We start from the raw sequence: 14314 nt of genomic DNA, 5'->3' as shown, positions 1-14314 counted from the left end.
CCCCCTAGTGTTTTGCCTTCCAACTCCAAATCGCATGCATCTTCTTGTGCTGGATCTACAGTAGACTTAAGTATGAAATGTTCAGTTACAGGACACATCGTTTTTATGCAAAACATCTTAATTGCAAATGGAAGTTCACCAACCAGATGAATAAAGATGTGACTATATTAATATTAGGAAGTCAGGAAAAGATGAAATTTTATATTTTTGTTGATCTCTTACTAAAAAGAAATTTCGCATTTATTTTTAAAACTGTGACATGTCAGAGCAGGATTAGTTAGGCTTAATTTTTAACTTAATTTGATTTTTTCATTGCATTGTTTTGTGTTAAGATTGTTACACTGCTGTCTGCTATATGAAAGCAGAGGAAGGTTTAAATTGAGACGGCTCAGATACAGTGGTAGTTAACTCGATGGTTCAGTTCATGATGTTGCTACTTCCCAGGTTGTACAAAGTTACTTCATCAGCTATGAATAAAACAGGTCCAAAATGGCAGTGTGAATGACAGGATTTTGGAGGATTTCCACTTACTTGTAGTTTAAAAGCGTATGCGTTAAGATACATGAGCTGTTAAGAAGGATAGAAAAAGGAGTTTGACAGTTTACCTTTCTTCAAAAACTCAGTGTAAATTTTTTTTTTTTTGTTTGATAATTATAAACTACTTAAATGCTGCTGTAAACTGACAGATTTATGGGCCACTTCTGGTTTGTTTGGAGACTGGTGCTCTGGTTTTGACAAACAAAACAGTGGTTTGGGAGGTTGTGGTTATGTTTGTTTTGGTTTTTCTGTAACTGTGATCTTTAAATAGATAGAGATCACTTCGTATTACTGTGGTTATTTTGCTTCTGTTCATGTTTATTTGATATTCTAAAGCCACTGAATCTTGTTACTCAGACTTGCTAGGCAGGATGTGAACTAAAGCACCAGGCATATGTTTTGCGTTCTTATTAAATGGTTTTATTTATTTCACTAGTGTAACTGTGCTGATGAAAAGGTGTTAATGGTTGCATCACCTGCATGTGAGCTCTTCTGCAGAGATCAGCTGAAGCAGGTTCAGGTTTTTGGCTTCCTGCATTTGGAGAAAGCTGAAAACTGGTAGCAGACCAGAATGCCTCGACTTGGCTTTTCTGGATTACCCATTTCTGCCCAAATGCTTGCTGAAATCTAATATTGGGAGCTGGAAGACTTGTGTGAAGGTGGTACATACATGACTGAAAGTCCAAAATCGGGGTTTCCTTTGCCTTCATCAGTGCTGCAAGCCTTGTTAAGCTGGTTTCTAATTTCGCTCAGAGCAACGTGTCTGAATCTCCTCTTCTGATGTGTGACATGGCAGTCTCCTCCTCAGAATCCCATTCCATTCTTCTTACAGAAGCAGTAGCAGTAGTTCTTGTCTAGCCTTCCCTCAAACATAGCTCAGTTGTAAACTGGAGTTTTGCAAGTCGTTGTAGTAACAAAATTTCCCTGAGAGAATTTCTGAGTTTCATAGTTATTATACTCAAAAGGGGTGGGTTTATTTTCTTGATTAGTTGGGCACAGGATTTTCTGAAAACTTGCTTTTGGTGGGGATGATTCCAGATGGTTCCATTTGTAGGTCTTAACCATTCAGGTGGTAAGTGACAACATTCCTATACTATACCCCCCCCCAGGTGGCATTTTCAGTGTTTTGGATTTCCTTAAAATTTTCCTGTACCCCTGAATTTCATTCAGGGGAGACACTAGGGGAATCTAGCTGGGGAGGCTGGGGAGTCAGGGCTTGAGGGTGTGCTGTGTGTGGAGTTACAGCATCTTCTTGGAGTAGCTGGAGTGTGTGCCCTGGGACCGGGTCTGGGGGATGTACCACAGAGGACCTCTCAAAACGCTGCCCTGCAGGTGTGCAACTTCTAGTGTGGGTTGTGGAAAGAACTTAATTACTTCCAAATAGTTCCTGTTGATGAGACTGCTACCAGGGTTGTTTAGTAGAAAACCTTCAATAGTATGGCTAACCACAGGAAGATCTTTCCTCCTGAGAAGTACATGTATGAGACCATGGCAGCTGATGGGATTTGTCATTTAATAGTTGCCTGTTTAACTAATTCAGGATTTTGGCCATCCAGACACACCAAGATAAAAAAGGCATGCAGTGACGCCTGCTGACTTGGAAATTCAAAGAACTTTCTCAACTGGCATGGTTAAATAGGGCTTCAAAACAGCTCTCAGAGAGAGTATTTCTCTAAGGATTTAGATTTCCTTGCAGAAGGAAAATTGAAAGGAAATTACTTCAGACTAAGGTATTTTATAGTGGGGAATAATGCATAGCTTAGTGTTTGGGGTTTTTTCTTTCTCCAGTTCCTTATAAATCTCCCTCTCCATTTTTCAGTCTGCTTTCTTCTGGCAGAGAGACCCATAGTTCAGAAATACTCATCATTGATTGGGAAGATTATGAGGTTGAAAAGAAATGCCTATTGACTTCATGCTAATCAAGTAATCATTGATTATTTGAATGTGGGTTTTAACTTAAGCGTCAAGTGAGTAAATCAGCTCATCACATTCAGAAAACTGAAGCTGGAAAGTCTTTGAAATAAAAATCATTCAACCAAAGAATTCCATGGTTAATAAGATGTTTCTCTCTGTATAGCAAAGATAGAATCCCTATAGAGGTCTCTTCTATCACTTGTGAATTTAAGTAGTTAAGATATTTCCTACTCAAGTTGTGTATCTTGTAGGTTATTAGCAGAATTTCAGCAGCGGCAGCATTAGAACTTAAGGCAAGAAGAAATGAGGTTATAATAATGCATAATGAAGAGATCAGTCATGTCAGGCACTCCAAATTCAGTGACAAATAATTTGGACACAGCTTTTGTTTGCATTTAGTAATCATACCACTTTTCCCTCTCGTCAAAGCGTTGTCTGTATGAGAGTTGTCTTTAGGACCTCCTTAAAGGCTTACTTTTACCCAAATGAAAGGTCATAGAGCAGGTAATCTCAATGTTTAGGCTTTTTGCATTTGCCTGCAGAGAAAAATCTCTAATCTTTGTAGGATTTACCGTGTTGGCATTTGTACAGGCCATGTGGGGTTGATAATTTATGCTTTTTTCCATGTTAATTGTTCAGAGATTTTGATAATTATGTTCCTTTCCTAACCGTTTGTCTGTCCTGAGGAACCTGGTTTGCTCTAATCCATAAACTGGTAGCAGTCCAACAATAAATAATTATCTCTTCCACAAAAACAAAAACCCCTTAATTTTTGCAACAAGTTTAAGGTACTAGAAATTGACATCATTCAAGATTTTTTTTTTTCCCTACAAAATATATTTAAAAACACAGAAATATATAGGATCTCCTCCAGTATTTTTTCCAACACCTAAAGAAAAATGTTGGTTCCCCCCAGTCTGAACGGCCAAGGGGCAGCAATTGATGCAGAAGATAAATCTTGTTTGATGGTCCTCTAGGGCTTTTTGTAACATTTAGCCTTCACAAGAGCTTAAAAGATCTCTTTATCCTCTTTTAAAGAGATGGTTTACAAATGACTTCATATGTAGAATAACAGAATGCTAAAATTTGTGATAATGGATAAAAATGCAGTAATGAAATTACTTTAAAAAGATGAATGCAATTAGAGTTTTCTGATGGCTTTTGATGACATGTTTTATAAGCATTACAGGTGCCAGTGTAGCTTTCCCTTTTTGTTACTTTGAAGTCAGTTTCTTTACAGGCACATAGGCCAAGCTGTCTCAAGAGAAGTGATGTATTGTCCTGGTGACGGTTCTGTCAAAAGGTTATACTCCTATAGAGGCAAGCACAGATTACAGCTGGATTAAAATACTAAGAGTCATAGTTGAAAGATACTCTATAGCACCAAATTTTTATTTATTTATCTGTAAAATCACAGTATGCTGCTGGTCTTTTTTTTTTTTTTTGTTCCTTATTAAGCTGAAAATACTTTGATACCACAGTACAGTCATTTGACTATTGCCTATTTTTCAAGTCTTGGGAAATTTGTCTGAAATTTCTTCCTCCTGCTCATTTCATCAGTTTCCTTTCTAATAAGTGCATCAATTCTGAGAGCTCTCCTTCTCAATGTTCAATTCTTATCCCTTTTCCACCTGTGTTCCCTGGATTTGCTTTTGCAAAATGAAGGAGTTTTGTCTTTCAGAGCGGGAAGGTCACAGGAAGTGATTCAGGAGGTGTCATTGATCTTACACTGGATGAAGAGGATGATGGCTCCTCTCAAGGTGAGTGAAAAAGAATTTGCTAGCCACAGGGGTAATTGAGCTACAAGTATTGTTTCATGCCTTGAATGCTAGAAAGCAATAAACTTCAGTTTCTGCTTACTGTATTTTATTTCTTGGTGTTTCAGTTAAAAAGGACTGTTATTGAAGAATTCTGATAGGCATTAAATAAAAGGAATTCTACTTACCGTAAAACAGTCCTTAAGATCTTACCTTTCCCTTAGTTTAAGTATTGTTGCTGTCTATGCTTAAATCTGTTAAGCATGTGGAATTATTTGACGTTTGAATTCTTTATTATATTTTGGAAGGTTCTTCTAGATGTATTATTTTTTCTGTTTACTGATTAATTAAAGACCTTTTAATTCTACAGTAAGTATTCAGGCATTAGATTACTTCAGCTTCTAATCTTTTAACTGAAAAAATTGTGTGCAAGAGTTTATATACCAAATGCAGATCTGTTCTTTGCTTTGAGACTGTATGCCAAGATTAGAGTAAATATAGTTGTGCTCTTATATCCTTTGGCAGTGTGGATGCACTTCATCTTCTAAAAGAATACATTTTTATGTCTTGTGTAACTGTGGGCAGGTCTAATTATAATTAGCATTGGATTAGTGAAGAACTGTAGTATTTCAGAGAAGTACTAAGAGTCTGTACTTAAGACTGTGTATTGCACTGTCATCTTAATTAAAAAATTGATATTTCTACTATTGGAGATAAAAATCTTAATTCTGCATAGTCTCCAAATGCATGCCCTTACACTGCATTCTGATGTCCAGCCACCAAGTTTTGATTCCTCTAGACAACCTCAGTAGCTATCTCCCTAGCCAGTGCGTTCACATTCTACATGTTCATTCTTAGTATTTTGACTTGTTCTGTATTTGTATTACGCAAACATAGAAAATCATACTGAGATGTGGTAGCATTTCTTTCAGTGAGGGAGAAATATGTTACCACCAAAAGGAGTTAATGTGGTACACAAGTATTAGAGACACATTATGCAGTTCAGATAGCTGACAGTCTGTTACTTTTATCAGCAGAAGATCTGTGGTGGACACTGAATTGAATATGAACCAACAATGTGTTGTCATTTTAATTGCAGTTATTATTCCCCACAAATCGACAGTGCTGGGACCACACCTGAAATTCAGTGTCCAGTTTTGGCTCCCCCTTCTTTGACTTCAGAGAGCTCTGGAGAGGGCCCAGTAGATGGTGACAGGGTGGTGGGGACCTAGAGTACATGACCTGTGAGAAGAGATGGACATACCATGGCATGTTTGGCAAAGAGTAAACTGAGAGACAGTGTAATAACAGTCTACAACTACTTGGAGAATAGTTACAAAGATGATGGAGCACAACTCTTCTCAGCAGCACTAGGTGATATATCAAGGGGCAGTCGCCATGAACTGCAAGTTCAGGAGGTTCAGGTTGAGCTTGAGGGGAAAAGAAATCTCAGTAGGAAGGTGGTACAGCACACAGGGATGGCAGAAGCTCCACTCTTGAATGTTCTGAACATTCATCAAGGCAAAGCCTCAGTTCATTTGATCTAGTGTTGGTGACAGTCCACCTTCCACAAGAGTTTGGACATGCCCACCAGAGGTCCTTTCTAGCCAGGATTTTGATCATTTTGTGACTTGCATATGTGAGAGTCAGAATAGCTTAGGGAATCAAGCTTTTATCAGTGTCATCTCTTCTGAGGGTTAGTTCTCAAAAAGATAAAAAGATGGTTGCACTTGGACCGTGGAGCTCTGTCAGGTAAGGTTAAGTTACCCAGTCCTATTTAATATTCTGTAAAAGACACCAAGAGATATAAATGGATTTATAGTATGTTTTAAAGTAGCATGTCACAGTATTGCAAGGTATTTCAGCTAATCTTTTTTTACCAAAAGTAACATTTCTCAGAAGAGTTTTTCCCTCCCTGATTGCCTAAAGTATGTCTTCACAGTTTCCATTAAAAATGGACACCATTGTTGCATATGCAGCTGCAAAAACTCTTCTCTTAAGTACTTTCAGGCCCAGGTTAGCTCCTGTGGGTCTCTTCACTGCGAAGCAGAAGCCAGACTCTCACTGATGGTCTGCAGCCTCCCAGATTGGTTTATGTTTAGAGTTTGTGTGAGGAGTCAGTAATTTGATGCATTGCACTACACAAATATGTAATAAAAAGCTTTGTTATTTAATTACAGATTTGTTCCTATGTGGTATTTTGGGCCACCACCATCCTGGTAGCATCTTCCAGTTTAGTACACGGGCAACTAAATTTAGTGCACACCTTCTGATGTGTGCAAAAATTATTAATGAAAGTGTTGTGTAACATTTGAGAACCTATTGTTAATTTCTGTTCAGAACAATTGTCATCCTTTTATCCAAGTAATCTCGATACTTTTCTGTCTGCAAGTATCTTGCAATAGTTGTACAGTCCCCTTGCTGCTCTTTGATGCAGGGCACTGCATCAAATTATTTCATAAAAATACTAAAACAACTAAGATTTAGCTGATACCTGTCCCTAGATTAATGTGGATTTGTAATCTAGGAAGGACACATAAGTGTGCTCTCAAAACCAGCCATGTTCCACTTTTTTTTTTTTTGCATTTATCTTTTTGTTGAAAAAATTATTAAATACATACAAGTATCCATTTTTATTTTGTAAGCTGTTTGATTGACACATCTGTAGTTTCCTGGATCATATGCGTATGGTATGTGTGCTATTCTGTAATTTCATTATACCACCTCTGAATTAGCATGCTGATTAAAACTCCTTCCCACTATAACTGTAGGCCCATTTTCTTGCATGGAAATTAGCCACTCTTCTCTGCAATTTTGTGTATTAGATTTGGAGTTCTGCTTACACCTCCACTAGTAATGATTGCCATTTTATGCTCATTTCCATGAATCAGCTTGTCCTGTCTCCTCCAGCTTCATATTTTTCATGAATACGATACTGTGTTCATTTAGCGTTGGAACTGTTCCTGTGTTACTTTTAACCTCAGTCCTGTGCTTGCTATGCACCCAGTCTTCCTGTTTTTCTGGCTGATTTTTCATTTACACAGCTAAATTGGCCTTTGCTAGTCATTTCCATTTATTTAGTGAAGATTAGTTGGATATCTTTCATCATTTCCTGTGGCAGGTACAGTCCTGACTTAGTTTCCAGCAACTGGAATCTCCACAGGGCTCTTGATTTGTTGGGAACAAATGAACTTGGAGAATTCTGTGTGATACTAAAAACAAAAGCAAAACCGAAAAAGCCTTCACATTTGTCATTTTCACTTGAACTACATTTTAACAGCAATAGCATGCTTGGGTTCTTACTAGTTGGATGATGAGCATATCTTCTCTAAGTCATGACTAAGAATGCACTCACATCACTTAAATTACTCAATATCAGTTGAAATGTGCATCAATCTGTCAATATTCAAAGCATCTCTGTAGGAGTCTCTTCAGACTCAAATAATTTGTTGAACCCTGGGAAATCTTTCATATTTATGGAAAATAAAAGCAGCCTCAACTAATCACAAGACCTGGGAGTTGATGAAAGAGCAGGGAACGTCTCACTTTTTGTTTACAAAATGAGCATCCTTTTTCTTCTCTTCTTACAGACTTTGAAAAAAAAAAGAAAGAAAAGGAAATTATATTTTTGTCAGATGGCTTCAATGAACTAGCTCAACGATTTAGTCTGGGGAAAGACAATATAGTCTGCAATTTATATTGTATTTATGGTCTTGAATTGTATTTAATTTATCATATAGCAGTTTGAAAGGTACTGCCACGTCAAGCTATTAGTAGCTTCAAGCTTGTTAAGGACAGCTCGATGAGACCATCGAAATAGTCTCCAGCTGCTAAAACCCCCAACATTTTAAGCTAATGCCATTAACCCTGTTCTTAATGCTTTGAAACCTAGTTAGTACGCCTAATTGATATTTTCTAAATGTGTTCTTCAATATATTGTTATGATTTCTCAGGAGTAAAATATGTATTAATGTATTTTTTATTTCTATGTTATGTGCTCTTTTAGTAAATTAGTGGCTGTTGCATGTGCGATTTTACTAGGGCAAATATTTTTTTTTAATGAGTGCCCCTAACTTGCTCTTTTATCTTGTGTTTTGTCATTTTGGTGGTGCCTTCTCTCTGCCCACTACTACTCTAACTTGAAATATCCAGGCAAAACCTTCTTATTTCTCTTTTCAGCTTGTGCACAGGCTGGATTACATACAAACCTGCACTCAAATGAATATTTTATGTTGTCACAAATAAACGAAAGCAGGAAAAAATACTGCTGTAGTAAACTATAGATACACAGACTATTTGTTACTTCTCACAAGACAGTAAGTCATTTTGATGGGGGTGTCAGTGTGAGAAAACAACTTAAATTGCCTTTTTTTAAGTTTTCTATAAATACCAAATTATTTCCCTTCTTTAAGAAAATAGCATGGAAATTTACAACAGCAACAAACAAGGCTGACTAGCGAATTGGATAAAAGAAAGAGTCAGCAAATAACAAACAGATGTAAGCATCAAAGGTAGACAAGATTTGTTTAGGGAGCTCTGTCACTTTTTTGAAACAAAATGAGTAATGCAGTGTTTAGGCCTTTAAGGTTTTAGACTATTTATTTTAATAGAAACTTTTAAAGACTTTGGCATAGTGCCTCATTAAATTCAGGTTTCGAAATTAGGCTGAAATGTGCAGACTTGGTGATCATAGAATGGAACATCATGGAGTATGGGGGGAAAAGGTTGGAATGATAAAAGTGAGAGGAATGAATGAATTTTCTACGGTTTTGTTTGCAGAATGACAAGATGAAAGAAATGTCACGCTCGGAAATATTTTTTCCTAATCTGTGAATGACGGGGGAAAAAGAGATTTTAAAACTCTGTGATTTTCTTATTTCTGTTTGCTGTTGTCTACAACTGTATTTTGTTTTAAAGCAGATGGCAAGAAGCAAAACCAGACATCTGTTACGGGATTGAGCATTTCCACCCAGCCCTTGACTCGCCCCTTGCAGCCTTTGCAGCCGAGCCCCGTGCAGCAGACAGGTGTGCCAACCAGTGGACCTTCCCAGACCACCATACATGTATTACCTTCAGGTAACTTCAGTATGGGAATGCAGTGACTGCTTTTCTTTTTTTTATTTTCCTTAAACCAGATTCTTGTGTGCTCTACATTGTGCTAATCTTTTCAGGTGAATATTCAGAATATTTGAGTCATTTTTTACTCTTCCATTCTAGTCAGTTTCCTGTAATTTAATTTTTTTTTATTTTTTTTTTTTTAACTGATGAAGTGAAGGGATAGATAGTCCAGTTGGTTTGGAAACATTCAGGATCAAATTAATTCCATGGGGTGGAAGAAATCCTGCAAACTCCTGGTTGTGGAAGTTATTAAATACACTGTTCTTTGTAAAAGTGAAGGAGAATAAAACTGTAGCTGTTGCATTATTTAAGTAATGTGGGGAAAAAATCATTAGCAACATCACTCCTAGCTTTCTCCACCTGCACTTGGCAATTAATCCTTTTGGCAGAGTGAATGTTCCATTGAGGTTCCATCCCTAGTTAAATATTATTTTGTCTGCAGTGTGATTTTTTTTTTTTTTTTTCTTTTCTTTCTAACATAAGGGAAAATAGATCCTTTTTTTTTTTTCCCCCTTATTTTATTCTCTTCTTCTGTAGATGATTGTTGAAGGTTAGTTGGCATTGGAATTGTTTTATGACTGATCTGTTCTACAGACTTATTGGTGGTGGCTTTTATATTCTCCACAGTTGTGCTTACATTCAGGATGTTTCTTTTTTTCTTTTACCTTTTCCATTTGGAATTTGTACATATATTGGCGTTATTATTTCTGCTGAAAATTACTGTTTGTTTAGGCCGTTTTCTCGCAGACAGAATTTCACGGAGACAGTTTTTCTCTTGCGTGGCTCAGATGAGTCAGTTTTCCAAAGGAGGCGTGTACTGTGGAATAGGCCTGTCAGCTTAATGTCATGGAATTCCATCCTAGGTTGTGGTCTGTCTGTCTTTTTCCAGCTCCGACAACAGTGAATGTAACTCATCGGCCAATGACTCAAACTGCTGCAAAACTCCCAATACCAAGAACCCCCACTAACCATCAGGTGGTTTACACCACTCTTCCTGCACCACCAGCTCAGACACCTGTACGAGGGGCTGTCATGCCAAGCCCAGGTTTAAGGCCAGTCAACCCACAGGCTGGAGGTAGGGGATGCTTTCTTACGCGCACATTTTAGCATGACACAGATTGATAATGTTCTACCTGATGAATGTGGGGTTTGGTTTGTGGTTGTTGTTTGGTTTTTTTGGTTTGGGGTTTGTTTCACAACACCAGTCAACTACAGAGGCTAGGGTTTCCAGCTTACAGACTGGAGAAAATCTTAGGCTTTTAAGAAATCATTGCCCCTGCAGCTATATAAATGAGGAAAAACTGGATTTAAGTCACCTGAGGCACTAACTCTGCCAGCTGAGCATCTCTGGATGGACATGCACAATACTTTAAAAGGTAGCAAAAAGTAAGGTGATGAGCCACCAGTGTTTAGAGACCATTTATTATTATGGAGTAAGATTAAAACATGTAAGTATGCAGTAAATCGTGTTTGATTTCCTGTCTAAAAGTTAGATTTCTATCAGGCATCCTAATGTAATTCCTCAGCAATCTCTGATGTCCTATGCCCAGCAAATTTTCTTATTTTCTCTAGGCCTGGACAGATAAAATTTCTCACCAAATGTATCAGAAATTGATGCAAGCTGGAGTTTCCTTGACTAGAGATGTTGGCAAGTTCATCTTGACTTTGCAAACTGGAATAGGCCCATCAGTGTAGCTGTCATCCCCATAGCAGTAAACTCATTTTCTGAAATGAGGAGTAAATATCAAAAATAAAGACCTTAAAGTTAAATGATAGTTTATATTTTGTTATGAGGTGATGGATCTCAACTCTTTAGCTCCCCACAATTTCTGCACCATGGCTATTTTAACACCGTTATGTTAAACATAAATTTCCTTGTTCTAGTCCACCGAGTGTGAGCCTACTTTTGTGACATCCACGTGGTGAATTTTTAGACACCATCTGTGTAAGGCAGACTAGGAACACTGCGTGCTTGAGTCGTGTAAAACACTATCTGTGTAGGTTTGTGCAGAAAAAATTAATTCATTGTTCTGAAACAGTAGTTTTTGGAAAGGAGAATATCCACGTATGTTTGTAGCAGTTTAATTCTAAGTATCTCTTACAGCTGGATTTAGCTGCTTTGCCATGAGCTGTGAAAAATCAGCTGCACTTCCTAAACAGCAGCTGATCAGACAGTTCTTGAACGATCTCTATGAAATGTCAGGGTGTGAGGAAATTACTGTTCTTTTCAGACTAGTTCTTCATAGTTTTTAAAACTTCTTATACTCTTGTGCCATGTGCATTTGAGTTCAGGTTCTTCTGACCAGCAGTATCTTTTGAGGGGCATGTCCGCATCTTGTGTTCCTGTTGGCAAAAGGCCATAACTGGCAAAGTAACCTAAGCCCACACTTAAGTTTTCTTCATCATTACCCTTAGCTACAAGTTAGACATGTGTGATCTACCTGTTGGTTTGGAATGAATTTTGAGTACTTAACTGTGCATTCTCTTACGTTACTTATTTTTTATTAGTATTTTAGTACTAAAATAGAACATACATGGTTTGGACAGAATTTTAACACTTCTTAAAGCAGTTATTATGATAAAATACACATCACTAGTATTAATACCTATGGAATACCTTTTAATGTTAGACATGCAAGATAATTAATGCGTTGTTGAAGAACATCTAATAGGTAATAGCTATTTCAATGGCTTTTCTAGGAGAACTCAATGAGGTAGGGAATTCATGGTTTTTTGGGCAAGGTCATCTGACAACAGATCTCTCTGTGTAGTGTGCTTCTGACCTGATGGTCCAGTGATACAATGAATACTTATCCTTCAGTTGTCTGCTTACAAATTCTCAGAAATCAAGGCACAAAATAATGAAGATTCATCTTGACCGGACCCTGAATAACCTAATCTAAGAGCATTCTTTCAACAGAAGGTTGGGCCAGATCATCTCCAGAGGTCCCTTTGAACTTGGGCTTTTCTGTGATTCTGTTAGAGACAGTTGGGTTACTCCGGCTTGAAAATACATGAAAGCATGTGTCTGTATTGTGCAAAATTTGTACCTTATGTCTTATAAAGGCATTTCTGTCCATCTTTCTTCAGATTATTGTAATTTTTTGAGATAAAATCAAACTCATGCTAAAACAGCATCTGATTGGAGTCTCATAGATACGAAATAGCCCCTTCAGGTGATTGTTTATCCTACAGGAGTTTGCACAGCTTCATTATCTTCTTAGACAGATGTGCCAATTGGAAAAAGATGTGAAGCAATTAACCTAGAGTTCAGCACTTTATTATAATAAAGTATTAAAGTTTAAAACTCTGAATTCCAAGCTGCAGACTGACAGATTACCTGTGATCATAGTTTGATGACTGTTTATATAGAGAAGAAATGACCATACAATAACTGTGGTTTCCTGACACATCACCCTGTGAGCTTTCTCTTCTGGATTATTAGAATGCTTCAGTCTCATACTAGCGTGGAATTAGAGGGTGGTGGAGATTGCACCAAGTCTTGTATTTCTAGACAGAAAGAGAGGGACACCCTAGACCACCCATAATAATTAGCAAAAGCTTTGAGCTCACAGAACAAACATGGTCCAACAGTAAACTGACAAAATGTTAAAGAGAGTGAGATGTAGTAGAAAATGAAAACTTGGTAGTTTGCAAGAGTTGTGGATATTACCTGCAAGGCTGTAAATCTAGTTAGTTTATTCCTGCCCGTCAGGTCAGCTTGCTGTGGGAATGAATGAAATGGTAACACCTGTGAGTGACATCCATTGGGGTGTCCGTTCTGTGAGGAAGGACAAGCTTCTTAGATAGTGACTTATCTTTTTTTGTTTTCAGTGCCATCCACAGCACAGCCTTCTGGCATTGAATGCTGACTGGGTATCATTCTGCTGCAGCAGCATTTGTCTTTTCCTGTCTGAATCCCAAAGGGATGTCATTTTTCTTTTCCTACTTAAGTTCGCTGTACCTCCCGCACTTCCCCTCCCCGCCCACTTCTTTCATTATATCAGTTATTACCCATCATTCTGTCCCCTCTGCAGACACAAGCACCTGCTTACTTTCACTTTTACAGCTTGAGGGGACAGGAGGTGGTTTTGTTGTCATGCAGGACTTCATCAGTCTGCTGGCAGATTGAGGAGAGAGTGTTAGTTCGAAATTTGGTGTCATCCAACCAAACCAAGGAGTTGGTCCAACGTTCTATTTAGCTGATTTGAAGTATTGAATACTCAAAAGTGTATTCCCTGTGCTTCTTACAGGTATGGCAGTACGAATGCCTCAGACAACTACCTATGTTATGAACAACGGACTGACTCTTGGATCTGGAGCACCTCAGCTTACAGTGCATCATCGACCACCACAAGTGCATGCTGTGAGTAGTCATTCTGAAATTACTTAATGCTATTTTCAGGCTCATTTCTGCATTAACATCTTTCAGACTATTTCTTAGTGTGAACTGCACAATAGTGAAATGCCTTGTAGATACTTTGCAGCCAGTTCACATGCAGAGCACCACCCTGTCACCTACAGCAACTTCTGCTAAGAATGGTAAAAGCTCTGCAACCTGTTAGCTTACCCCAGAGTTCTCCAGATCACCAGTAGCACAGATTGAAAAATCGTCCATGAATTGTCTGCAGGTGACTTGTGGAGTCAAGGGGAGAACTGCCACTGAAAGGTTGAGTCATGGTTTGGCTACAGATTGAAGGACCAGTTTCTCAGTACAGCTGTTTGCAAAACTGAATGGCCTCGTTTCAGCTGGGACAGAGTTCATTTTCTTTCTAGTAGCTGCTGTGGTTTTGATGTAGTGTGAGAGTAATGTTGATGACAGATACTGGTTTAGTTGTTGCTAAGTAATCTTTATATCAGTCAAGGACTTTTTCAGGTTCCCATAGAAGCAGAGAGGGAACAGAGAGAGGACAAGCTGGCCAAAAGGAATATTCCATACCATAGACATCATGCTCAGTATATAAACGGGGGTTGGCTGTGGAGCACAG

General features: G+C 38.0%; 1 protein-coding gene across 3 annotated transcripts in view; it reads left to right on the top strand.

Annotated features, from left to right (window-relative positions):
* ATF7IP (activating transcription factor 7 interacting protein) overlaps positions 1–14314 on the top strand; it is a 104264-nt gene that overhangs the window by 85242 nt on the left and 4708 nt on the right. Inside the window, exons 12-15 of one of the 3 annotated variants that reach the window (XM_014963588.1) lie at positions 4133–4211; positions 9126–9284; positions 10216–10401; positions 13580–13692. In XM_014963588.1, the coding sequence (XP_014819074.1) occupies positions 4133–4211; positions 9126–9284; positions 10216–10401; positions 13580–13692 (537 nt within the window). The remainder of the gene's footprint in view (positions 1–4132; positions 4212–9125; positions 9285–10215; positions 10402–13579; positions 13693–14314) is intronic. The other 2 variants (XM_014963589.1, XM_014963590.1) reach the window with 2 other exon arrangements.

The sequence above is a fragment of the Calidris pugnax genome, unplaced genomic scaffold (assembly GCF_001431845.1).
Source record: "Calidris pugnax isolate Ruff unplaced genomic scaffold, ASM143184v1 scaffold44, whole genome shotgun sequence".
NCBI classification, from domain to species: Eukaryota; Metazoa; Chordata; class Aves; order Charadriiformes; family Scolopacidae; genus Calidris; species Calidris pugnax.
Note: the sequence above shows the minus strand (reverse complement) of the source record. Positions and strands in the feature narration are given on the sequence as shown.